The sequence below is a fragment of the Phaethon aethereus genome (assembly GCF_964289735.1).
Source record: "Phaethon aethereus genome assembly, chromosome: 16".
Classification (NCBI taxonomy): Eukaryota; Metazoa; Chordata; class Aves; order Phaethontiformes; family Phaethontidae; genus Phaethon; species Phaethon aethereus.
In genome coordinates this window covers 3,168,300-3,195,424 of record NC_138592.1, presented here as the reverse complement: position 1 = coordinate 3,195,424, position 27,125 = coordinate 3,168,300, and the positions used below count along the sequence as shown (strand labels likewise).

At 41.1% G+C, this 27,125-nt stretch overlaps 3 protein-coding genes across 3 annotated transcripts in view; 1 reads left to right on the top strand and 2 right to left on the bottom strand.

Moving 5' to 3' along the window:
* Positions 1-6,807, top strand: part of COL9A3 (collagen type IX alpha 3 chain) — a gene marked incomplete at both ends in the record, with an annotated part of 39,762 nt that extends 32,955 nt beyond the window's left edge. The window contains 7 exons of the mRNA XM_082007027.1: positions 1,108-1,152; positions 1,738-1,770; positions 2,181-2,327; positions 2,979-3,033; positions 3,778-3,960; positions 4,208-4,285; positions 6,632-6,807. Coding sequence (XP_081863153.1) covers positions 1,108-1,152; positions 1,738-1,770; positions 2,181-2,327; positions 2,979-3,033; positions 3,778-3,960; positions 4,208-4,285; positions 6,632-6,807 — 717 coding nt within the window. The remainder of the gene's footprint in view (positions 1-1,107; positions 1,153-1,737; positions 1,771-2,180; positions 2,328-2,978; positions 3,034-3,777; positions 3,961-4,207; positions 4,286-6,631) is intronic.
* Positions 6,808-8,476: 1,669 nt separating this feature from the next.
* Positions 8,477-13,351, bottom strand: TCFL5 (transcription factor like 5; the record flags this gene model as incomplete). Its single annotated transcript, XM_082007067.1, has 6 exons — positions 8,477-8,771; positions 9,480-9,621; positions 10,036-10,282; positions 10,984-11,143; positions 11,725-11,911; positions 12,618-13,351. 6 exons carry the CDS (start codon positions 13,349-13,351, stop codon positions 8,652-8,654), a joined length of 1,590 nt encoding a protein of 529 aa, XP_081863193.1. The 3' UTR covers positions 8,477-8,651.
* Positions 13,352-18,228: 4,877 nt separating this feature from the next.
* DIDO1 (death inducer-obliterator 1) overlaps positions 18,229-27,125 on the bottom strand; it is a 40,242-nt gene continuing 31,345 nt past the window's right edge. The window contains exon 16 of the mRNA XM_082007354.1: positions 18,229-21,684. Coding sequence (XP_081863480.1) covers positions 18,296-21,684 — 3,389 coding nt within the window. The 3' untranslated portion in view covers positions 18,229-18,295. The remainder of the gene's footprint in view (positions 21,685-27,125) is intronic.

Sequence of the window (27,125 nt, the reverse complement as noted above, 5' to 3'; positions counted from 1 at the left end):
GTTCTGATGTTTCACTGAAAATGATGAGCCTGGTGAAGCGGATTCATCCAAACCTCAAAGCTTGGCAGGCTAATAGACTAACTTAATCTTTTACTTTTTGCTGCTCAACTTCCGCAGTTGGATTAATCTCCGTGATGACCTTTTGAGCCAGTTTTCATCAAATATATGACTCTTCTTAACGCATGACTGTTTTTGCAGAAAACGAGTGCTTTTCTAGCAAGCGTTGTACCAGTGTCTGTGTCTGTGTGCTCCCTGTGTTGTTGCTAAGGGAAAGACCAACCTAACCGGCATTTCTCTTGAAATAACTTCCCCTCTAGGGCCATATAGTCACCGTAACGATGCTCGTTTTCTGCTCTAATTGCCGTGTAATAAGGCAGCTCTGCTGCAGAGCGCTGGGCGCGGGACGCGCTGCCCGTGCAGCCGGCGGCGGCAGATTGCCGCCACTCGTGTTGCCGCCAGCGGTGCTGGAATTGCGCGCGCTGCTCTTGGCTTCACGGAGGTGATCAGCAAGCCGGCGCTCCGTGTCGCGGCTAGTAAAATCCGTGGCACCCGAGCTTTAGCCACTCTTGCGTTACGGTCCCGAGAGAGTGGAGAGGGATGGTCCTCACCAAGTGATGGATCGCTTCTGCTTGAGGGTGGGATGAAGCTGTTGTGCAGGTGACTCTTTCCACTGAGGAAGCCTAGAGGACACAGTTACACTGAACACTGAAAAAAGTCACTGCAAACCCATGTTTTCTGAGACCTATAGCTGGGGAACCTGCAAATTATATTCCCGGTATGAGGAATGCCAGTGCCAGCCTGTGGAGGTCTTTCATGGCCACCCCGTCAGGGCTCTCATCTGTATGAATTCAGCTTTTCATCCAAGTATGCACCAGCTTGTGGCAAAGGGCACTTAGTCCTTGCACCACAAGTGCCGCCGTCAGCTGCAGAACAGCTACTGTAGAGGTCAGCTTTGGGAGGAGAGAATGCCTTTTCGCTGGAGCAGCTGTATAAGCTGCGAAGTGCCCCCATTTACCATAGGGGCTGAGGTTATCCAAGTCTGAGAGAGAGCCCTGTGACCTCTGTGCACCACTAAGTGCGGTGTTAATTCTGGTGTCTCACTTTCAGGGCATTGCTGGAGCAGATGGCCTCCCAGGTGACAAAGGAGAACTGGTAGGTGTCCTTGAATTTAGAGGAATTGACTCCTCAAATAATAGACGGGTCTAGAGAACCATGAATCAGGGGCTAATACAGTCAGTCAGAATTAACCAAGAGCTCCAACCCACCTCCATTACACTGCTGGCTGCAAAAAGGAGACGGCAAGCCAAGCCTTTCCTCCACCACCGCAGTCGTGGTGCGCATCAGCTCTCCTCTGGTCTTGAGTTGGCACCAGGCAGCCAGCGTGGCCTTTGCAGAACTGTGGCGTGTCAGCTCTGCTTTGTCATTTTGCTCCTCAGCACCGTTGACATTGCTCTGCCCTTGGGGGGGGATGTAGTTCCTCTCAAGAAGTAGCCAGGCTGCCCAGACCTGCGTTCAGCATCGCTGCCCGGGGCACGTCTTGGCGTCGGAGTCCTCTCCCCGTTGTGCCAGGGCTGAATCTGGCCTCCAGCATCCTGTCATCGTTCCTGGCCCCTTCGCTAGAAAAGCCCGTTAGGTGCCACGTACATGTCGTGGCAGCTTCCCAGAGCTTGGGAGAGTTGACTTCAGGTGCGTCTTTTCCAAATGGATGACTCTTTATTTCCCTTTTCTTGCTAACAGGGTCCCTTTGGTCCCCCCGGCCAAAAAGGAGAGGTATGTGTCAGACATTGTGGGCTTACTCCCTGAAAGGTTTGGGAGAAGACATGCTTATTGCATCTTTTGATGATGTATCTCCATAAAATACGTTCTGGCGTCATTTCCTAGAGGCAGGTTTTTGTCACAGCCATGCTATAAAATTTATGATAATCACAATTTTCTGTGGCGTTCAAAACATTCCAATGTGTTTGATCATTTTGCGGCAGCATGGACTCCTATTACCATGACCTGTATGTGTAAACTCAACTGTACGACGTCGGAAACGTACGTGATCAGCCAGATCAGTTAGGGAGACCCAAAGGAAGGCTTAACTGATCCTCATGAGAAAATAACGGACCATGTCTTCAGTTTTAAGTGTTGGGGTGGGTTTTTTTTTTCTTTCTTTTTTTCCTCCTCCTTCATTACAGCCAGGAAAAAGAGGAGAACTTGGTCCAAAAGGTGTCCAAGGACCTAACGGGACAGCTGGCGCACCCGGGATCCCAGGACATCCAGGGCCCATGGGCCATCAGGGCGAGCGAGGCGTTCCTGGCGCCACAGGAAAACCTGGGCCTCCTGTAAGTGTTACCTGCTTCTGGGGCACAGCCAGGGAGTCACAGAACTGAGTAAATGGATGGTGGATTTTGGATGCCTATTCAAAAAATAAGGCCCTGCACTTGAACAGGCAAGAGTAGGTAACGGCGCGTGCAAGCTCAGTCTTGCATCACGAGTTCACCAGTGCAAAAAGATTAACAGCTTGCAAGCTTCAGAATTAAACCCCCCGGAATGCATGCTTTGGAGAATTAATCTTCTCTCACAGTGATACACAAACAGGTTATCTGCATCCGTTGGAACGGGCTGTAAGTCTCTGTTCTCGTTGCAAAAGTGAGTTAGAAGTTGGTCATTTAAAAATACAACTGCTATTCGCTGCTTCAAATGTTGGACCTCTGTCTTAGTCCAGAGCTCATGTTTCATGATTCAGGAAAGGCCAAAGCCCCAGGTTAAATATCTGGCCTAATGCTAAAATTAATCTCTGCCATTAATATGATAAAGCTTCTAAACTGAAGCTGTCATCTTTTGAGGAGGGGAAAAAACCCCACTCCCCTTCACACGGGATCCCACGCTGCTTACTGAGCTGCTGGAAATGAGCTTCATGTCCTGAAGCTTCTGTCAGGGATGATTATCAATAATGTGGTTTGTTTAAGGACAGATTCTTCTGTTTACTGCAGGGCAAAGAGGCCAGTGAACAACATATAAGAGAACTCTGTGGGGAGATGATAAATGGTGAGTATTACTGGGAGAAAAATGACTTTAATTACCATATATAGCTGAAGATGAGTAGATCCTGAACATAAGATGACTCTTGAGATTTGTTATTTTTCTGTCTTAATGAGAAAAAAATACACTGACCTTTAATGTAAGGAAGTTATTCACCTTTTTGTCTGGGTTGTCTTTCATTTTTCTAAAATTAGTATTTTCAAATGATTCATCATGGCAACATATGTTGAAAAAGCAGCTTTGACACAAGTACCGCAGACGCATGCGGGCGAGAACCCGTGTCATTCTGAACGTCAGCTCCCATCGCCCTGGAGCAGGGCTCCGGGCCGCGGCCAGCTCCCAAGGAGTGTTTAAACTCTGAAATATTGTTTCAGAAAACTTGTTTTAATTATTTAAGTATCATTTTCTAGAATACTTGATACTTTTTTAGGGGGGTTAGGACACAGGAAATATCAATGGCTTAAAGCACCTGCTGATTTTTGACCAAAATCTCCCTCTGCGGAGGTTTAAAAAAAAAAAAATAGAGCCACAGATGAGCCGAGAGGACAGATTCAGTGTTGTTTCCTTCCGCCAGACGCAGTAAGTGTGTAGGAGCGGCAGGGAGCAAGGTCTGCCCGAGCATGCAGCTCCGCTGTGCTGTCAGACGCTCCCTTTTCAGCTGCTCGCTCCATTAAGCGCACTGAACGAACGACCAATGGCCAAGCATGGAGTGAAAATGTTGGACATGCAGTTTTTAATTGTTCTTTTCAGATCAAATTGCCCAGTTAGCTGCTAATCTGAGAAAGCCCTTGTCTCCTGGAATGACGGGTCGCCCTGGCCCGGCTGGTCCCCCGGGTCCTCCTGGAGCTATGGGAAGCGTTGGGCATCCTGGTCCTCGCGGCCCCCCTGGATACAGAGGCCCAACGGGAGAACTTGGTGATCCTGGTCCCAGAGGTAAGACTGAACCAACCCGCTTCTCTTTTATGCCCACCGAAATAAAAGCAGGGGAGGAAAAAAGATCAGGCCTTGGGCAGCCGATGGAGTTCTAGAGGGTAGTTTTGCATCTTTAGAGATGCAGTGGAAGCAAAGATCCTAGCAGTGCCCTGAGGGTTTTGAGTTCCTCTTGGTCCTTCCCCTTCCTGTCCTTGGATCCAGCTGCAGTGCACAACTCGTTGCTGAAACTGTCTATTTATGATTAAAGGTGACACTGGCGAAAAGGGAGATAAAGGACCTGTTGGTCAAGGTATTGATGGGCCCGATGGCGATCAAGGACTTCAAGGTAAGGCTGTGCAAATAATTTAATAAACTGTGACTGAAGTAAAGGCTTAAGAGGGACAGCTTTGCATGTTGACAGTCCCTGTAATCGTTACAGTAGGGTTGTTTTCCTGTAGGTACAGCAGGTACACAAAATTTGTAATTAGCACATCCCCTCTTCACACCTCTCCTGTCTAGTCCTAGATGTTTTGGAGAATGTTTTTGAGAAAAGGCTGCTGAGACAGCCAGACTCTTCATTTGTTCTTGGTTTCTTCAACTAATGGCTGTGAAAGGTCAGGAGCTTTTATAGATCGGGAAGTCAGAACTCTTCTTAACTATTCCCACGTGGTCGCCAGTGTCAGAAGGTTATTCTTTTCAGTGGTACTTCATATGCAGTAACTAACCAGTTAATTAGCAAGCAGTGTATCAGTTCATTTAAAGGTGCATAACACTTGTGAGGCTTTGGCTCCAGATTAAGGCAAAAGGATCATGCCTGCTGCCTGTTTCCTGTGCTGCCCTGCTTAAAGAATCACAGAATCATGAAGGTTGGAAAAGACCTTTAAGATCATCAAGTCCAGCCACCAACCCAACACCCCCAAGCCCACTAAACCAGGTCCTGAAGTGCCACGTCCACACGTCTTTTGAGCACTTACGGTGATGGTGACTCCACCACCGCCCTGGGCAGCCTGTTCCAATGCCTGACCACCCTCTCGGTAAAGAAATTTCTCCTAATATCCAGTCTAAACCTCCCCTGGCGCAACTTGAGGCCATTTCCTTTCGTCCTATTGCTATTTACTTGGGAGAAGAGACCAACCCCCACCTCACCACAACCCCCTTTCAGGTAGTTGTAGGGAGCGATAAGGTCTCCCCTCAGCCTCCTCTTCTCCAGACTGAACACCCCAAGTTCCCTCAGCCGCTCCTTGTGAGACTTGTGTTCCAGACCCATGCCCACAGTGAAAGCTATAGCCTGGACTATCAGCCCTAGTCCTCCAAAATTCAGTTCATGTTTATGGATCAAACGAGAAATCAGGCACAATATTTCTTTTTACCAGAAAACAAATATACCTTCCTAGTGTAATGATCTTGAGTATAGTGGTGTTACTGCTCTGTACCTGGCTATAATGCCAGCTCCTGAATCCTTCAGCAGAGGATTCAAAGATTAATTTACGCAAATTAATTAGTATCTATTAGAAACTCGGAACACTATTCTTTATTTTGCTCACCTATTAAAGCAGCTTTTCTAATTGCAATTATATCTACACAGTTAGTAAGCTGCAGGCTCTGCATCCATATAATTTCATAAAACCAGAATATTTATACCCAGTTGTCTTAGATTCTTCCATAAAATAATTGCATCAATCCATAAATGTTTTCTTTTCCAAAGCATGCAAAAAGAGACCATGTTTCACATGATATTGAGAGCATTTGTCCTACTCGTGAAATGTAAGGAGATCAACAATAGATGCAATTCATCACTTACATGAATAAGAAGATCTATCATAATTAAGACAGGAATGCAGGCTTATAGACTGCCTGATACGGCTGTCCCTCAGGGAGACAGAATCATAGTTTGCAGTATTTAAGAAAGCTTCAGTAGCTTGCTGTTAAAGAAATTAGTGTTTTGTGAATTATGTGTGGCATCTGAAGAAAAAAAAAGAAATAAAATAAAAAAACAGCTTGAATCCACCCAAAGCAGAAATTATTTTTCCCAATAAGGAAAACATGTATTTCTTTGTGAGCAAATTTTTGAAATTAGACATGGGTATAAAGGAAACTCCCTACCGGTAATGTCAGGGAGACTGTCTGCATCATCATTCTCTCTACTCTCCTTCCCTTACTCAGAATCTTAATTACAACCAGACTTAAGGAGGTGCAATGAACTGAAGCAGCTGGGGGCCAGGAAGGAGGGACGGATGTATACTGTCACAATAAGTAAGCTGTGAGCTCACTCATCCAGGACATCCCTTGAGCAAAGTACTCAGGGATGATGTAAAATAATTCCGGTTACAAATCACTTGTTATTATTCATGGGGCCCTTACACTAACTGAGGCAGTACTGAGATGGATTCCAGTTCTACAGCAGTCAGCAAAAGTCAAAAGTAACAAAAGTGCAATACTAAACATCCACCTTCACCTATGCTGAGGTAAGTCCAGTAAAGCCAAAGGTACTCTACAAAATCCAGCGCACACACTCCAGATTCAGGCTAAATTTATTCAACACCATGTACTCAACAGGCCATAACAAGTCTGATGTACCGACATTCAAAATATTTTAAGAACTCTAAAAGTAAAACATATATATACACATATGTTAAAAAGAAAAGAGGGGCAAGGAAATAATTCATGTAATCTTTTTCCCTTTCTTGTTTAGGACCACCTGGTGTACCTGGAATTACTAAAAACGGTCGTGATGGTGCTCAGGGTGAACCCGGTCTTCCAGGGGATCCTGGTATTCCTGGTGCTATTGGGGCTCAGGGAACTCCAGGCATATGTGACACGTCGGCTTGCATGGGAGCTGTTGGAGCATCGACTTCCAAAAAATCATAAAACAACAATACAAGCAGTGGAGAAGTGACTGAATATTTAAATAAACAGTGCATTGTAAGAAAACAGACAGAATCCTCCTAGTGATAAACGGACAGATGTTCCTTCTATTATATTAAGTGGAGACTTTGACACAGCTCTATGAAAAAGAAAGCATCCGATGAAAACTTTCATTAAAAGATGCTTTACGAGTATTTTCTCCCCGCCCCCATTATTTTCCACAATTTTTACTGCTAACCGACCTCACCTTCCCTTTCTCCCTTTGTTCAAGAGCCCCGCAGGAGGAAGCGTTGTTCCTTTTTACCATCACCCCCCTAACTGTGTACTAGAGATCACGACTTCTCTGTATAAACCTTTGAGCCTTGTCCATTGCATTCCTTGGTGCTGCTCCCACTGACTTCAGTTATGCAGGTTTGTGCACTAAGACACACATTGTTAAGGTATTCAGGCACCTAACTGCTCCTTAGAGCAGTGCAAATTAGGCATTTAAATATCCTGTCTTTTAATATCTTAAGATTCTGGCCTAAGTGAAGACCCTAGCTTACGTATATGCTGTCAATTACCAATTTTCAGACTGCACCTCAAATATTTGCCAAGACCAGTAAATAGTAATCCTCTTGCAATCAAATTATCATATGGAAATGCACAAAAATTCTCCCCCATGAATTAAAATAAAGGAAATAAAGTAACAGCATTTTCATGACCTCTACTTAAGCTATTTGCACAGTAATTGTGAATGAAACCCCAAATAAGAAAGGATGTTCTTCTAAAGTCCACCAAAAGCACCTGTATGAACTGTTGTAAAAATAAAAGGAGATTTTTTTTAACCTTTTCTTTGTGAAGTTGTGTCATTCTATACATCAGAGTATCTCAGCTGAACTCCATCTTCCAGAAATGGTTTTACTAGGAGTGTTTGGAAAGAAATTGCTGCAAAATTGTCCATATCCGTGATTTAAAACAGTATTTATTTTGGGAGACCTTCTCGTACTTCAAAACCTGCTAGCATCATGTATTTAAAAAAAGTAATAAAACCACTCTCAGCTCACATGCTCTTCTATTTCTGACCTATATGCTAAAGCTTATGAACAAAGGAGTCATAGTAATCTTTAAATATGAGAATAGTTCCTGCATTTAAATAATCTACTCTTTACAATATGCCACTCTTGGGCTAAAGTAACAATACAAGCAACTGTTGGACAGATTTGTGATAGACATTAAAAATAGTACTGTATTGTAAAAAAAAAAAAAAGCTAACAGCATTGTATTACTCTTTGGGGCCAAGTATGTTAAAATATGTATGGCAAATGCGAACTTCATAGTATCAGCACAGTTTAGACACTGTGCTCTTACTCAATTAACCAAATAGCCTTTAAAATGTTAATGGAAGAAATGGGCATTATAATATGGTAACTTTAATTTCTCTTTACACTTGAAGAGTACATTTGCATCTAGTCATAAAAATAACAGGACAGATTGATGTTCTACAACTACTCCTAACTGTACTGGATCATCTTTAAAAAAACCCCAAACCCACAATAAAAAAAATCCCAAAGCAGAACCACAAACAGAAAAAGAACACATTTTTTACAACTGAAGGGGAAAAATACTTCGCTGTCATGGCATTTTCTTGTAGTTTCTGGTCCCAAAGTCCCTTTAAGAGGGCACTGATGCTGGTACTTAACATTCATTTCCATTTTGAATAAAGAATGTTCTCTTTAAAGCTCTATTTATATATTTTTACAAGTTATATTTTGCAATTCTTATTCAGCATGTAAATGGAGAAAATAAAATACAGTTTGGGTCACTGTTAGTTAGCCACACTTGTCATACGATTCAAGGCGGTCAGCTCAGACTACTTGCTCTCCATAGCCATGCGTGTTTTCCTGCACTGGACATGTTACAAATGAATCTGATCTTGCTATTTTTAGTCTCCTGCCTGTTTTACCACAGAACACAGTCTCAAATTCCTAAAAATCAAAATAAATAAAAAAAAAACAATTACATTTAATGTAGACAGTTTCTTGTAATGTACGTTTCACTAGTGTCTTGGAAAAAAAAAAGAACCTTTAATAGGTTGTGCTGAGGAGCCGTACCAGTATCTCAACAAGCAGGTTTTCCTATACACACTCCACCTACTCTCTTAAGAATCTTAGGAGAGCAAGAATTACTCAGGGGCTCTAACTACTGGTGTGGCAGCACAGGAGCTGCATATAGGGCATATAGGCCTTTACTATTCTCACGCACTTTGAGACAGCGTGGGCATGTAGCTGCAAATCCCATCACTAGTTCATGGGAATTAACTAGAAGACAACTCCGTGAAACAGGTGGGAAACAGAGAAAACTAAAAAGGGGAAGGATGGTTGAAGAGGACCTCAGTTCTACACTGTTGTCCACATAGTATCATGCTCAGGAACCAGGCTAACTAAAAAATAAAAATAAAATTTTTAAATTTGATTTGAAAACCCTGACTGGGGACAGCCTATGATTTCACAGTACTGAACTGAACCAGCTATTAAAAAATAAAAAATAAAAAAAGAAATTAAAGGTTCTATGATACAGTGGTCCTTCAAAAACAGCATCAAGCAGAAGCATTCCATATAATTTTAGCTATGTTATGATAGCTTTAAAACAGTTCACATTTTTATCAAGAACGAAAATGAAATTAGATTTAAAACCTGTTTCAGCGAATCGCCATGCCTTTCCTGAATGTACTTCAGAAATGCAGTCGTCCATTGTAAAGTTGTTGCTTTATCAGTATCAACAGTACAGAACGGAACCAGAAGATTCAGCTCATCACAACAAATCCGGATTCTGCGCCTGCAGACAAGTACAAAAGGTTATCAACCGATGGGCAAGAAGGAAGGAAAAAAATTTAAAAACGGAAACTACTCACAAGCCATGGACTTTGGGGACTTCTTTTTGTTTGCTACAAAGCTTTGCATTTGTATATTAGTCATGTTATACGTAGGTTACCTATCTTTATAGAATTGGTTAAATGTTTTGAATTCTTTTTGTTTGTTTATAGAGTAAAAAAAACCAACAAATACGCCCACAATGAAACATATGTGTTTTTTCCTCTAACACCAAACCCTCACCACCTGCATTCCTTGTTCTTGTAGATAAAATAAAATATGTCAAATTTACTTTTTACGCTGGATAATGACAGGAGTATTACAGTATCAGTACTTCAGGCTTCAAAAACTTTGTATTGCCACTCCTCATCGAAACTACCTTCTGTCTCTCTCCATGCGGTTGTGTCTCTCCCTTCGCTGTGCGATTCCGTCCTGTGTACCACTCTGCACAAGCAGACTTGAATTCGATTGTGCTGCCTGCCAAGGACCCTGGGCAGATGCAGTACTCTGGCTATCATCACGCATATTTTGAATTTCACTAAGAGGTTTGCGATCTACGTTTGTATCCGATGGGCTTATTCGGCTGCAACTTCTTCTGTTTATTGCTTGCTTGCATAAGGTGTCTTCTTGGAAAAACAAAGAGGAGAAGAAGAACCTATTTATAACCTTCCCACTAATCACTGAAAATTAAGGTCATTGAGACTTTTTTTTTGTCGCTTTATTTATGTGGGATAATCTTTGAAGCTTTATTGCCAACCTAGACTGACTCTTATAGCAGCGCATGTCCTTCAGAAGTCCTACGGCACTGCTTGCTGTTTCAAAATCCACCTAGCTTCTATTTTCTCAGATGGCCCATTGAAATCATGCCTGCCTTTGATTAGCACCCTTTAAATGTTCTTTACTTATTTATTTAAAGGATAAGCATCCTTTAAATGTTCTTTAAAGGGCTGAATGGCAGTCCTTTAAATGTTCTTCAGTCTGATACTGACTGCATCTGCTATATCAGCTTCCGGGTCAAACAGTATAGAAAGAAGCCAGTTGCTTACTCTAGGCCCAGATTTTCAAAGGTACTTTGCAACCTTGCGTTTTCTCATTTCAAGCTAGAAGTGCTAGACAATTTTAAAAGTACAACTAAAATCATAGGTGTTGAACTTTTTTTGAGAAATCTAGTCCCATATTGCCTATAGCACATCTCAGACATGAAAAACCACACCTCACGTGACTCACTAAAATCATATTCATTCCAAAAAAACACACAAATTCAGAAAAAAAAAAGTAGATTTGAAAGCCAAGAGAAAGCGAAGTGAAAAGAAGACAAATGGTTTACCTCCAACTTTAATCCAAACTTCCTCAGGCAAAGATTTATTCATAGCACCTACTGTCTGTTTTGCAGATTCAATTTCCTGATAGCAGAAAGAGAATGTCTTGGGTATTCCAAGGTCTTGGTGTTTGGCAGCTTCCAAAGTAGTGCAAGAAGTTCCAGAGGTCTGTGAAAACGAAAAAGGAAATACTTAGAGGACAATATACATAAAAAAAGATACTATTTTTATACCTTCATGCTAACTTCTTACGTTTTGGCCCTGTGAGTCAATGTGTTGTATCAGAATAAATACCAATGCCTTCTGCACACAACCATAGAATTTTAACAGACTGCTGTATTTTTTTCAGATACCTCTGACATTTCTGTGTGCCACGCTATCACTCTTTCTTCAGAGGTTACAGTGAGTTGGGGGGGGAAAAACATTTTTCATGAAAAATAATTTAAAAAAAAAAGGAAAAAAAAAAGTCCTTCCAGTAAGAAATCTAATGGCCTACTGATCATTACCAGGATGCACATTATTACAAATTACGTAACTGCCACACAATTAGTTTGTGTGACAAATTATTTTCGACGGTCTTAAAGATTAATGTAAGAAAAATAAATTGCATTACGGATCATTCTGATCATCCGTATTCAAACCAAGTCACATTTTAACACAAACCTTTAGCATTATATTACACCTAGGAGGCTACCATCATTGGCACTTTAAATTAGCAGAGTACAAGTAGTGGTGAATACATCATCTACCTGTGCTTGTGAAGGATTAACACTTCCAGCAGTAGAACATGCGTTCATAGTAAATAACGGGTATGTGAACGGCAAAGAAGGTGCGGCAGATGCACTCTTATTTTTCCCTAATGCAGCACACTTGTTTTCTTGCTGATGAAGAGGAACGCCTATCAGTTCTGATGGCTGTCGAATCAATGTTACTAAACTTAAAAAAAAAAAAACAACAAAAAAACACAGAAAACATACCAGATTGACTACCTGAAAATGAGTGCAGAAAAATTTACAGCTACACATACATCTAGCAACTACCACCAAGAAACCACTTTCATTTACTGTAGAAATCATTATTATTGCCATATTGCCTACCTCAGGGACAAAAAAAACCCAAACATCAGCTGAGAAGTATTTTATTCTGTGCAGTAACAATTCAGCTTTATGCCTCAACAAAACATTCCTCATCAGCACAGTAATACAGTTACGGGGCCAGACTGCAAAACAGTAGTTTTGCTCAAAGTTTTCCCTGTAGTCAGGCTTCCACATTATAACACTAATCAGTTGATCTTAATATTTTAGTATGATGAAAAATCTACTTTGCCCTAAGTTGCATGCTAAAACTAGGTAATGTTCTTCTCTCACCTTTATTTACATTACATGTTGTTATCAAGAATGAAGTTGTAAAGTAAAGTAATTAATTTTGGAACTACATTTTGCACCGTTGATGCAATATACAGCGGGGCCTACTCAGAGGTCAGTGGAGTTGCAGCCACGTTTGGCACAGTTTAAAAAAGCCCAACCACTCATTCTCACGTCTTAAAAAAAGTACTGTTCTTAGGCTTGGTGTAGAAAATCAGTTTTGAACTATATGATGACACATAGTTTAACAACATAAACTAAAATTAATTGCAACACACTTGTTAAGAGTTACTCCAGATTCTTGGGGTTCTTGACATCTGGGGTTTTCTGTCTGGATGCTGTTGAATCTGTCTTCCAACCGAACTCTGACTGCAGATTTAGATCTAGGCTCTGGTGCCAGTGCCGAATTTTCAACAAGTATGTTTCCTTTATTCTCCCCAACAAAATTTTCACCATGTTTAACTTTCACTAAACCGTGTCCTGGGACTTCTGCAGAGCTACTGTTAGGCGTTTTATCTGTTTGGTTCAAAGGGAGGTTAGACTCGCTAAGTAACATCATTCTGAGCTCCTGAAAGTCAGCATAGCCCAAACGTGGGTTTGAACTTAGCAAATTGCTGTCAGAAGTTAATCCTGACTGATAGGTAACTGGGTAAGCCGACTGATTCCCAGACCTGTTTGATGAACACCCCTCCTGACTGGTGTTCAGTGAGGTCTGGTGCAGAGGGGGGTCTGCAGAATTACCAGGCGAGGAGAAAGAATTGAGCCTAGCTTCCACTTCACCTTCACTAGCTTGTGCCTCCGCATGCGAGTGAAGTATGTGCTGCAGCTGGCTATACTCAATTTCCATCATCTCCACCAGGCTGACGTCTGTGGTGGTGAAGCTAAGATTTTGCTCACCAAAGGAAACGTCACTTGAGCCTCCAGGTCCGACAGCAACCGGAGCAGGATCAGGAAGACTAGCTGTGCTTTGAGGAATGGAGGTCTGAGGCTCCTCCGGGGCTGATCCTGACATGACTACAGTAAACCTAATCAGTTACCACTGTCTCTTTCAACAGTAAACCACAAAACCTGCAAGAATTAGCAGTAACAGCCATTAAAAAAAAAGGGGCGGGGACACAAAAAAATTGCACTTAACACCGATTCTGCAGCACTGCGAGGTACAAGGCAAGGACGGCGCTGCCGGTAGCGGTCCCCCGCGCCAGCGGCCCCTCCGGGCCCGGGCGGACCCCCCCGCCCGCTCCACCACCGCCGCCGCCCGGGGGAGGCGGATTTCACCGGTCAGCACCCGCCCTCGGGAGGGAGGCTCTGGGGCCTCTGCTGCCGCGGGCTCCCTCAGAGGAGCCCCCGTGTGCCTGTAGGCCCCCGCGCAGCCCCGGGGACGCGGAGGGACAGGCCCCGGCTGACAGGAGCTGGGGCGGGGCGGGGGGAGCCGCTCGCCCGCCTCTCGCCGAGGGGGGCCCAGCCAGCGCCCCCCGCAGCGCCCCGCCGGCGGAGGATGCCCTCGGCTCCGGCGGGGAGGCGGAGGAGGGGAACCCGCCGTCCCCCTCGGCCCACCCCAACGCTCCGGGCAGCGGCCGAAGCCCCCAACCCAATCCCCCGCCCCGCACCGACCCGCGGGGCGCGCGCTGCCGCCAACCGCCGCGCGCAACCGCCGCCCGCGTGCCCGCCACACGCCTGCGCGTGTGCCGGCCCCGCCCCGCGCTGCGGGCGGTTCCGCTTCCGGCCCCGCCCCGCGGCGGTTCCGGCGTGTCACTGGGCCCGGCTCGCCCCGAAACCCCGCGGGGAAGAGCCCGCTGCGGTGCAGTGATGGATCCCAGCCCTCCTTCCCCGCCGGGCGCTGGGGTTTTTGCCTTTTGTCCAGGCTGTGGAAAACCGGCGAGGCGGGATGGTGGAGCCCGGTCCGTGAGGAAACGCCAGCGGAAACTGCCAAGAGCAGGGAACTGGCGGGACGGGAGGGAGGGGGCGCCAGGGAGCGAGGCCGCCCCGTCAACGTGAACGCAGCAAGGCCTTTTTTCAGGCCAGGCCCTTAAATAGGAACACAGCGCTGCTTTTCCACGTTTTTCGGGAACGTTTTTCAGCGACACGAGGCCTGGCCGTCGGTCAGCCCACAGCCTGCAGGAGAGGGTTGTGTTTACTCCGAGCACGAGCAGGGCAGTCAGGAGCAGGTGGCCAGTTGAATGGCAGTGGGTGTGTGGTGCCAGTGACTCCCTAGTATTTTAAAAATCCTCCCCAAGAACAGTGTGGCCAGGGCTCCAAGGCCCTGACAGACCATGTCATGTGGGTCACTTTTTTCTGTGAGTCAGGGACCGCGCCGTACTCTCACCTACTCATTACCACTGACAGCACAGACGTAGGAAGGAAAATTGTGAGAAAAAAAGCCACAACGGTTTGAAAATGAACACCCATTGTTTGTTTCATTGTTGCTTTTTTGGTTTTGTTGTTTGAAATGCTTGAAATGTTGTTTTCCTTTTACTTCTCCCCCGCACCAAGAATGCTGCTCTTCTGTGAAGCGCTGGAGGCAGGAGGCTCTTCCCTACATTCAGTACGCAGCTACAGTGGGGTCTGTAGCCCTGGATTTCCTACTTGAGATTAAGTTAATAAACACTTTCGTAGTTTGGCAGTGTTTAAAAACTGTTCTTTCATAGAAAGTTAATCCAAAGCCCCTTAAAAAAAAAGTTCCATTTTTCTGAACTTGTAAAGTGGTATTATCACAGGATTTCATCAAAATGAGCTTGGACGCTAGGTCTTGCACTGAGACCCCCTGAATGCACTCGCACAGAGTCACTCTCCCCAGAACAGGCCTCGCACGATCACGAGCAGTTTGTTTGTACATTCAGTCTCATGTCTGCTACCGGTTATGTATTTTAGTATTAGAAACCCATACCTGTTACAGAAGACACATTCTAGAAACAAGCCAGAGTGTGAGGGGCACAAAAATGCTACTCCAGCTCATAAACAGAATAAAATTTTTAAAAATTTCAGTACTTTATGAAATCTTTAATCCCTTGAGGAGGTAAAAAAAAAAAAATCTGTTTACTGCATTCTTTAATGTCGTGCATATTCAATCAAGGTAGCATGCACAGACATTTTCCGTGTCGAAGTGTACCATGTTATATGAGGCATAGCCAAAGGTTGAAAGTTACACTGGTCTTTCCTGTAGAAACAAAAGCAGAAATTTTGAAAGCAGTTTTGTGCACATGAGACTCAATATACCCCTTCCTCCTCTGATCCTTCTGCATGCTCTCCTTTAGCATGCATAAAGTTGGAATATTACAGTCTTTTATAGATGTGATAATCCTTCTGCTTATATTGTTCTAGACCTTTTGGAAGCTTTTACATAAAAAATTAGCAAAATAATAACTTTTTGGAAAGTTAATTTAGATTAGTACAAAAATAAAAGCTCAAGATAGTAAGTTGTTTCATGTTAATCAAAAGTTTGAACAAAGAGCATATTTTTCTCTTTCTTGTAATGCATGATAATAATAATTCAGTACTATTTCTAGTCTCTGTAAATTAAGTTAAATTGTTATGTTCTTTCCAGCCTAGCTTTTACTGTTTCCTGCAGTGTAGAACACAGGAACCTTGCTGCAAAATCCAAGTCTAGGTCATTATAAACTGTATAAAGCTGTGGTTTAAAAAAGTCAGTCATTAGTGTCTGTCTGTATGCTGTTGATTTTTTTACTACTACATCTGTGAGAGGATGCATTTACTGTTCCTAAATTGTGAACAGATTACCCAAACTGATCTGGGATAAAGGAGTGTTTCCTAGAAGATGAAAAGCCACACAGTGATTTCATAACAATGTAAAGTCAAGGAATTCATAAATGGTGTGAACTGAGTTTTTCTTATGTTCAAAGCTGACCTGAATTAATTCATATTTTTTCTTTTCTTTAGATTTTTTTTTGGTGTAACATCTACAAATTACAAACTTCCTAATTTAAATAAAGAAAATCCCTTCAGAATAATTAGGGGATGTTTTAGAACTGAGAGAAAAATCATAAGCACAGATCTTCATAGGCATTTTAGAATGCCCGCAGTTAAACGTCAGTTGGTAGCGATGTCCTGCAAAGCATCTTCTTTCATTAAACAGTGAAGAAACAAAACCTGCGTGCCATCAGTCTCTTGTGGCTTGTTAAGAAGTAGCAATATTTAGCAAATAATATACACATACAGATTTAAGAAATGGACAACTGTTCTCTGTAGATGTTTATTCTACTTACAGTAACAAAAACCTGTGAAGTCCCATATTTTAATGTACAGTGATATATTTTGCCATATAAAATACAATTTACAGAAATTTCTATCAAGTAAACCTAAACAAACACACTTACTTTTTGCATACTTTTATGTATGTCTTTAAATTAGAAACATCTCATTAAGAAAAAAAATCTTACACCATAGTAGATGTTTGCATTTAATACCACCGCTCTGCATTTTAACATTTTGTCTACAGGTTCAGAATACAAATGATCATTTCAACCAACAGATCCTTGATGTATAAGGACTTCAAAGATGCACCAATATGAACTGTGAAATCTGTAGTGAGATACACAGCATACATGCTACTTGTAATGTCGTCTTCAAGATGCAAAGGTTTATAGGAATCTTAATTTTACATTTCCAAAACTATTTTATAAAAATATCAAAATATTTACCCAACTGTTAATTTACACGGTCAAATAAATTAGCGGGGTTTTATTTCATACTTTAGAATTACGTACTTGAAGAATACATGAAAAGTAGCGATGTTATGTATTTCACAGTGAAAAACTTCCCTCTTGACTCACAACATGAAGTACCACCACTCTTCTCCTCAAGCTTAATGCAGTTACACCTTTTTCAGTGGAGAGTTTTATATACACTACCAGCCTAAGTAGGGTCTAACAAAAAAACAGTGACACTTTTTTTTCAGGAGCAAAACACTTTTAGAATGAAAGGTACAATAAAATGGGGACATTTCTTAAGTCTATGGCAAAATTCTGCAAAAACAAAAACAAAACCATACTCCACTAAATCAGTTCACTCAAAGATTTAGTGGCCTATTTAACCCACTTACTCTTCTTTCCTTTTGTATGCCAATTCGTTTGTGGTCTTAGCCTTTTTCAAATAAATGTCTGATGTTTTTTATAAGTTTTGCTGGTTATAAAGGTGCTACTCTTATACGTTGTTTAATTACAGATTTGTAAAAATTGACATTTAAAACCCTTCAGCCTCATGAAAAACACTAAGTACGACTTGTTTCTTTGCTGTACACTTAACAGATGGATTCCAAAACACAAAATACCTGTATATAAAAAGGAAGATAGTGCACTTTAAGCTTATAACATTCCATTTTCAAATCCTCCATCAGTCACAAGTAATTATTAACACTGTTCTTCTGCAGCCTTTTCCTAAATACACACGGCCTTTCTGTTGTAAAATAAACATGACAGCAACATTGGACTCCTTTTCTTAAAGCGTGTGCTGTAGGAACAACTTTGTCACCAAAACGTCACGTAGATGAGATGTAAAGGTATGGCTCCTAAGGTCTGGATTAAATTCTCTTATAAAATTACAATTCAAGTTACTGGAAAACATAACTTTATAATCTTAAAAAGCAATATGCTCTTCTTAGACTTTTTCCATTTCTGTACTGTAAATGGAAATTTTAAGATAAAGATGCAAGTAGAAAAACAAAATTTCAGTACAGGTAACGCTGTGAACTTTTATAAGAAAAACATTATGCACAAAATGCAGCAAGTGAAAGTCCAGTATGTTCTTGCCTCTTATCTGTTTGAGTATTTTCATTCACAGTTGTTCAAAAATTGCTAATTTGTCAGTACATTTTGTAAGGCTAGTTTTACAACAGCATTTTTGTAAAGGTGAGAATATACAGTATATACAGAAGATGCCGACTCAGTCTTTGCTGTGTTGTAAAAGTATATTATTTATGTGAAATAGAATAGCAGTCATCTTTCTATGACTGATTAGTGGAAGATGAAGCTTCCATTTCTGTTGGTTTCTGAGTTTCCTTCGGTGTTTCTGGCTTCATCTCTTTACCAATTTCCCTACTCTTACTCCGATCTTTGCGATCCTTTCCTCTTTCTCTTTCACGATCTCTCTCTCTCTCCCGATCTCTTTCTTTTTCCCTGCTTCGATCCCGGTCCCTGTCTTTCTCCCTGTCACGATCTCTGTCTCTGCTTCTTGATCGCTCTCTATCACGTCTTCTGTAGGACTCTCTCTCCCTGGTTCTTGCTCTCTCTCGGTCTCTGTTTCTTTCCCACTCTTTAGCCCTCTCTGAATCCTTCTCTCTCTCTTTGTTTTGGTTTCTGTCTCTATTTTTATCCCATTCCTTGTCTCTGTGTCTGTCCCAGTCCCTGTCTCTATTCCAGTTTCTGCCACGGTCTCTTTCCCAAGGTCTGCCATGTTCTCGTTCCCTTCGTCTTTCCTCAAAGGGTCTACCTTGTCGATTATCTCCTTGCTGAGGCTCTGGCTGATCTAAAACCTTGTCTTTATTTGCTCCCTCATATCTCTCTCTCTGTCTCCCTTCAAATGTCTGGCCTCTAAATTCAGGATTTTTGCCTTCTCGGAAGTCAGATGCTGACCACTGTCCTTCTGCCTCAGATCCTTGTCCAGAAATATTGGAAAGAGATGCAGATGGTCCGGCTTCCTCCCACATCTCTTTTCTGTGAGATGGTGGATGGCTTGGAAGGTCCAGGAGTGGTCGTGGCGTTGGCTTCATACCTTGCGGTGACTGACCTTGAAAATGAAATCTAGAAGGGGGAGGTTCATTTTCTTCTGGAAACAGTGCAGGTGTGGCTCCTCTTGGTCCTCCAAACTGAAGTGGTGCTGGACCTCTCTGGTTGGCAAATCTGGGTGGTGGACTCCCTCTCCGTTCTTCAAATGGCTGTGGCAAAAGTCCTCTTGGACCAGGTATGTGATTTGGAGCTGGACCTCTCTGCCCTTCAAATTGATTTGGGTGAGGCCCTCTTGGTCCCCCAAAATGACTCGGGGCTGGACCTCTTGGCCCTCCAAACTGAGGGCCTCCTCTCTGTCCTTTAAACTGAGCTGGTGGGGGTCGTCTTTGACCTCCAAAAGGAAAGGGCGAAGGTCCTCTGTTTCCCATAAACTGAGGTGGATCTGGTCCTTCGAACTGTCCTGGAGGCCTAATCATTTCATTAAATTGGGAATCTGAGAATTCCCGTTGTTCCATGTGAGGTTCCCTACGATCTTCAAACTGAGAAGGTGACATTCCTCTTGGAACACCATGATAAGAAGGGGCAGGGCCCCTATTATCACCAAAAAGAGATGGTGGTCCATGCTGTGTAGAAAATAAGGAAGGAATGGGACCCTTTTGACCTCCAAATCTTCCAGATGGAGGTCCTCTTTGCCCATCATTATTTGGAGAACCGTGCTCTTCAGAGAACTGTGGTGCCGGTCCTCTAAAATTAGGTCCATGAGGTCCTCCAGGTGCATTGAGCATCAGTGGTGGTGGAGGCCCTCCTTTCTGCCCAGACAAAGAAAAGGGAGGTCCAGCTCGGTTTTCTTCAAAGTGCTGTGGGGAGGGTCCACCCTCACCCTGAACTGATGGAGATTCAGTTTGTTCTACAAATTGATGAGACTGAGGATTTCTTTGTTCGTCATATTGCACTGATGAAAGACCCCTCTCTGGTTCAAAGTGACCAGCTGCCTTTTCCTGAGAAGTAAACATTGTATTTGAAAAAGAATCCCTTCCCATCACTTCCTTTGACTCATTTGACCATGATACTTTATGCATATCTTGCAAAGACTGACTGTCATTTGATGTGGAGAAATTAGGCTGAAAAGATGTACTTGGAGGTGTTGGAAGCAGCACTTTACGTAAAGGTTTGGATATAGAAGGTTCTCCAGAAACTGTTTGACTCACATTTTCCAAAGTAACTTGAATGGTGTTTTCAAATTTGCTATTAGAAGCTTCTTTCTGGGACACTGTAGAAGCCTTTTCACTTGAAACCCAACTATCACCACTAAAACCAGACTCAGTAGCAGAAATTAAAGTTTTCTCTTCCTTACCAAGTGAAGTCTGCAAAGCATTTGGAAAACTTGCTGCAGCCATTTCTCTTGTGGGTATCTCATTCTGTACTGCTTGTGGCTTTATTCGAGAATCAACATTGTCATTAGTCTCTGTCGCCATTCTTCTAGCTTGTCGAGGATCTCTATTCTGCCTTGGGTCACAGCCCTGGTTCAAAACTTGTGCTTGCTGATTTAAAGATGAAGGTAAATCTACTTTTTGTGTAGCTTGCTGGTCCTGATGGAATAATTCAGCTTTTATGAGGGCAGATTTTGGTGGTGGTGACATTAAAGCGTCAGATACTGAAAAATGAGCCATTGAAACACCAACAGCTGCTCTTTGTTGTCTGAGGGCTTCTTCTTGTTCCTCTAGTTGTCTTTTCTGTTCTTCTATTTGTTTGTTTAATTCTTCCAACATTTTCTGCTGTTCTACCAAGGATGAGGATGCAGATAAATCATATGAAGCAGATGTTTCCGAAGAATTGCTTTTAGTGTCTGTATACATTTTGTTGGGTAAATCATCAACAGTAACTTTTGCTTCTTCCAAGATAGTTTCATCTTCTGGATCGTAGGCCTCATCCTCTAGTTCTGCTGTATTAGACGGCTTTTCCAAATTATATCGTTTTTCGCTTTCGCCACTCTGCATTTCAAAAGCTTTCTCCGGACCATATTCTTCTTCAGGATCATATGGTCTGTCATCCTCCTCCTCTTCTATAGCTCTGTCTTTTGACATTTGTCCAAACTGCTGCACGATGGGATCTAACAAAGGAACAGCTGACATTCCTCCGTCAGCAGCAGCTTGGCCTTCCTGATTTGAAGACTGGACAGTTTCAGAATCCTTAGCAAGAGGCTCAAAAGTTTTCTTTTTTCCAAAAAGCGTCTGCAGGATGTGCTCGAGAGGCGTGGCAGTTTTTGAAGAGGAAGAATGCATAGCAGTAACGCTTGCAGAAGCGGCAGTTGAAATTGGTGGTGTTACAGTAGTTGTGGTTCCACTTTTAATTGAGGACAGTATTTTTAATACTGAAGGTGTAACTGCTGAGGTGTCTGGAATGGGAAGCGGGGGTGGAGGTGGAGGAGATCCAGGTGGTGTTGTACTTACAGTTGAATCTCCTGAATAAAGTGTGTATTTCGGAGTTTTCTTCTCTTGCAAAGCGGCTAATGGCCCTTTAGAGAACAGTGATGTTTCGGTTTCCTCATGTGCTTGAATTCTGCTTCGCTTTTCCTCAGTCTTTTCTGTTTCAATGCCAGTGGCGAGACGTTTCCCTTTCTGGCAGATAACCAATCCAAGAATTAAATTTGGCCGAGATGACTCAAGACCTGAAAGGGAACACAAAGATTGTATATGTAAACAACTGATTTTTAATTATGCTTTCAGTAGAAACTTACTATTTTATAGAGTGGCAGCTACAAAAGTCATACAGATAACAGTTTTTCTAAATTCCGTTAGATGACCTATCGGCAATTTTCAGTAGTCCATAAGCATATGCATCTATACTTCTTTACTTTTTATATCTATTTGTATATAATAAGTAATGTTTTAATTCCTTCCTTGATATTTTCAATAAAAGATTGCAGCAATGGGTATGATTACTAAGAAGTGGCTCTGCAAATGTTCAAAACCAAAGTAAGTTTTTGTATTTTTTGTATTGTTACACCACTTCTGTTGTTGTTCAACCACTTCTACCTCTCCTGCTAAAAAATTTGCAAATGTGTTGTATACACAGAGATACTGAAAAGTGAGAATACCTGGGCTCAACTTCAGAACTCTATTTTTGTTATAATCTGTGCTAAGAGACTACATTGACATTTACACCAGTCTACAAATATTTTGTCTATCTCTAAGTTAAACAAACACCGGTAATTGCTAAAAAGATAACCTCAAACAAACCGTGTTTGGAAACTGTATTAAAGCTTGTAACCCACTCCCTGTTTGCTTGTTTTTTTCCCAGCAAGACATTATTTTAAGACCCAACAGAAGCAGGGAAACGGTTACCATCGCAGACGAGCAAAGGAGAGCTTAAGCAGACACGAGTTTTGCTTGCAGGAGAAAGGGATGCTGGTTGGGTATGAAGCTGGTACGCAGGGGGCAAGGTGACTATAAACCCCGTTCCAGGATTCAGTCGGATGCTATAGGCCCTTCTATAAGTAAAAAACATGGTGAGCAGAACTACGCCTATTGTGAAAGCTTTGGACTTGAATCCTTGGAGAAGTATATCGAAAAATGATGGGAAGGTTTCTGATAAGGAGATAAAACACAAAGGTCTGTAGGTCTGTTTGATGTTATTGTATTTCTTCCTTTTACGTGCACAGTTCCCACTGGCACTTGTGGAAGATAAACATGTCCAGAATAGAGGTCAGGGAATAAATCCTTTCACATGCAGCTGGTGGCAAATGTAGAAAATCTGTATAAAGAGGATTTTTAACTTCTGGATTTAATGACTTCTTTTAAAAGAAGGTCCTCATTTGAGAACCACTGTCATTCCCCCGTATGTATTTGCATCCAGCTAGGAAGGAGTAATGGAGAAACACAAAACTGTAACAGATAATATTCACTGTGGTTAAAGGGGAAGGCGAGGACTCTGACCTACAGTGTTCTTTCTGTTCACGATCCTGTGAGAGTTTTACATATGTATGTCCCCTGTTCTTATTAAACCAAACCAACTGCTCATTAAGGAACAATTTTAAAATATCTAAATATTAGCACTGAAAATGTCTTGATACTAACAAAAAACCCCAAAGCCCACAGCTGCAGATATATTCCATTAGTAAACCACATTCACAGATCCATTACTTTGCTGAAACAACTGAATTCAAAGTTTTACAGGAACTCTTAAATTTACCATCTAATGAGAAAATTACATCAGCTAAATTTTCCTAATTTTCCTAAATTTATGTTCATGTTTATAATAAACTTCACCTTTTCTAAGTTCTTTCATTGCTAACTTCACACTGAGAAATCAGTAAAAGAGTTTAGTATATTTTTAGGTTAAATGTGAAGTTTTGTCAGTGAAAAGATACCGTCACTCTTACAGCTTAAGCTAAGTTCAGTTAGAACCTACTTAAAGTGCGAGATTAAAACTTGGCTGAATTGAAGCCAAGGGAAAGCCCACGCATTAAAAGCAATTAAGTCAAGATTTCCTCTTCAGTGAAAGCCAATACTGCAGGAAGTATTTGCAGTTTGCTAAATAACATAGCAAAACCACAGCTGCGTTACATTTTAAACACTATTTCTCTTCAAAATACTTGCTACATATTTCATTAAGCAATAACTTTTGTTCACAGAATGCCCCCCCATCACTGATGCTTACACTCCTTACACTTAAATCTTATCCTATATAAACCTTATTTTCCAAATAATGAACTATAGATAGTAAGACAAAGACAATAATTTTTCAAATGAAGTAAGTTAACTTCAAAGTTTTATGAGATCTTTTGACAATTGCGGGAAAAAACCCTCCTCTAAAATTCTGTGGTGTTCTGATTCTAACTGGTAATAGTACAGTGAAACTCTTTAATCCTTTAATGAAGAAACCAGCAAGTCTGGTTACTCCATAGAACTAGGCTTTTTAAAAGACCAGAAAAAGTTATAATGAAAATTTGAGGCCAACCTAAAATATTTGGTTGGGATTTCCTATGAGGAATGTCTCTCATTATAATTATGTTGAGAAACAAGAATAATTAAATTTGAGTGAAAGTTTTTGGAAAACAGTTATTCTGTAGAATGCATTCTAGATCCAAAATAGAATTTATATTGTTTCACAGTTCAGTGGTCAAGTTTTAAATAGTTTTGTGGTTAAGAGGGTATTGGACATGCTGTTTTAAATAATCTTTTACTTTTCATTTAGTAGTACATATTATTTCCTATTTGTGTATCTAAAATTCAGTCCCAAAAAGTTTTTTTCCTCCAGGTACAAGTAGTAAATGTTGCCAATTTTCACCTTCTTCTTTGATATTTAGAAAAAAATTATAAAAATTATAAATACATGAAGAAAATTAACCAGCTGTATTACCAGAACCAAGATTTGCTAATAATTCAGTACATGCACAAACGTGCCCCTTAAGAGGGGTAGGGATTCTGAGATGTACAATGAAAGTAGGCAGGACAGGAACTAAACAAACAATTATTGTCACTGAATCTAAGATTATTCAAAAAGGACCACAAAAATACTTGACTTGTCCAAATACTCATTTGCACTCACAGCCTAAAAGCAATTCTATCAGTTCTGTTCACAATAATTTACTACCTTAAATGAAATTATATTAATATGTAAGATCAAGGCATAGTTCAAAAGTAAAACAACTGGGGAAAAAAAAAATTCACAGTTTACAATCAGAATAGACTCATTAGCTAGAAATGGCTCACTGAGTGTGAATTTGCTTTATATTTTTTCTTTATCTGTATATGAATGATGACTCCACATTTGGTCAGTGTTGAGAGTCTCACAAATTGGTGTTTATCCAAAAACTCCTAGTAGGCATTTGCTGCTGTTCTGCTGTTAATGTTAATGTTTATGCAAAGATTTGTGATTTATGCAGTTAGTCACAATGAATCTCAAAACACTGAATAACTGAAATAGGTTTCAAAAATCCATCAGACAGGATATCTAATAAAGTAGAATTACTGAAAAATCAGGTTTGAATCCCTGTAAGAAGCAGAGATCAAGTCTCTAATTAAAACAGGATAAAATTTTACTACGCTTTCAAGACAATAAATTCCAGTAGGAAATTAATATCATTGGTTATAATTTAACCTGGTTAGAGTTTAGTCATCATAGAATAAATCCGTTACGATTTTACATTTTGATACTGTAATTTTACTCAAATATTGTAAGTTATGACTAACCTAGCTTCTACATTCACTCAGTTCAAAGTGATCAAATAGTAAAGGCTTCTTTTGAACGGAAACATACGGCTAGACCAGCATTTCAAGAGTCAGTCATTCCATTCCAATATCCATAAATAGGTTAAGCACCTGATTTTAGATAGTAACAAAAACATTGGCTGCAGTCTCCAGCTATTGCTCAATGACTATCTTTCACAAGCATTTTAAAAGCGCTGCAAGCTGTGTCGGCAGAGTTAGTAGCTTCCAGTGCTAAATTATTTATAAAATAGTTATTATCCTATCATGTATTTGAAGTCCACATGCTGGTTTTATTGAGTTACATCCTGTAACTAAAGCCATTAAAACAGGATATACTGAATATTAGTATTGGATTAATATTTTTCTTACCCTTAAATACATTTTTTCATTAAATCAGTTTTACCATATTTGTCCCAATTAATCATGAGAGAAGCTGACAACTATCACCCAATTTGTGCACCCGTAATTCAGGGGTATAGATCACTCCCAGCATTGTAACACTGCTGCGCATTAAGGTACGCTTGCGGAATGGAATTGGCTGGCATAGAAACTAAGGTTCCTTAATGCCATGTTCTTCTACTATTGCTACTTTTCGTAACGATACTGGGGAGAGGAGGACACCTAACTCTCTTCAGAGTACAGTTAAAATTTTGTTCCATTGATTGCAATTTTTAAGAGCATTCTAAACAGCGTGAGGAGATTTCATGCCTTCATACTTTAAGAAAAAACACGCTTCCTATTGTAAACTACCAAGAAAGATACATCAACATTTGTGGAATCCTTTGCTGATATATGGCTTTTTTATTGAAATTAATTTATTTTAGCTAAGATACTTGTTATGTTCCCACCGTTGCCACTAAATCCCTCAATAAATCACTTTCTATTGGTACTTAAGTTTGATTATAGTATTTTTTACAAAGTGCCTTGAGCTCTACAGATGAAAGTGCTAAATAAGGTTAAGTGTGTATGTGAAACAGCCAAGTAAATTCACATACAGTAAACTGCTGCAAACAGACAAAGCCGAAGAGCCCACCGATACATAAAATCTGGTAGTAAATGTCTGAGATTAATCAAGTATAAATATGGATAACTTTCCATTTTCCTCTGTTTTTAAATCACCCATGTCAAAGTTTTTTGTAGATCTTCTAGGTACTAGCGCAGTTCAGAAGTCCTCAGTTGTGTTCCAAATCCAGTCCATCAGAAAACAGGAGAAATTCATAATCCATACGTGCCTGATGGAACTGGTTGATACAGCTGGAATATCTTCTAACTAGGATTTCTGGAGTGGCAGGGTTTTATTGTCCTTTCCCTCCTCCCCCCTCCAGTCATATTTATCAAATCATCTTAAGCTATCTAAAGCATAATGCTTTGCGAGTCTTCGCTAAACTCTATTTGAAGGTACACGATTTAATTTAAGGAGACAATGACCACTTTCCATAAAATATTTTTATTGATTTTGAAAGAAAGAAAAAGCGGTAAATTCCATCAGATGTCATTAAGAAGTATGGATTACATGTCTTTTATGCTGTGGTTTTAATACATACAGAAAAACAGAAAAACAGCTTACCTGATTTTTTTGCCCCCTCCCCGCCTACTGGATCTGGTTTTAAAATATGGACACAACTTTGCACAACTATGAGGTAAAGGCTGCTACAGAAGTTTCCAAGAAGTGTGAATTGATGGGCGAAGTCTAAGTGGGCCTTCTAAGAAACTGTTACATCATATGGCCTCTCTGCCTTTGGAACCTTACTTCTATTGCTATCCTTTAAATCCACTTTGCCTACAAATATGTATTTCAATTTGAAAACCTGACTCATAAAATTTGCCTCCACGAGCAACACCTGCTCTTCTGAGCAATTCCCTCCAGTTCTGAAAAACTTTTGCACTTGCAACTCAG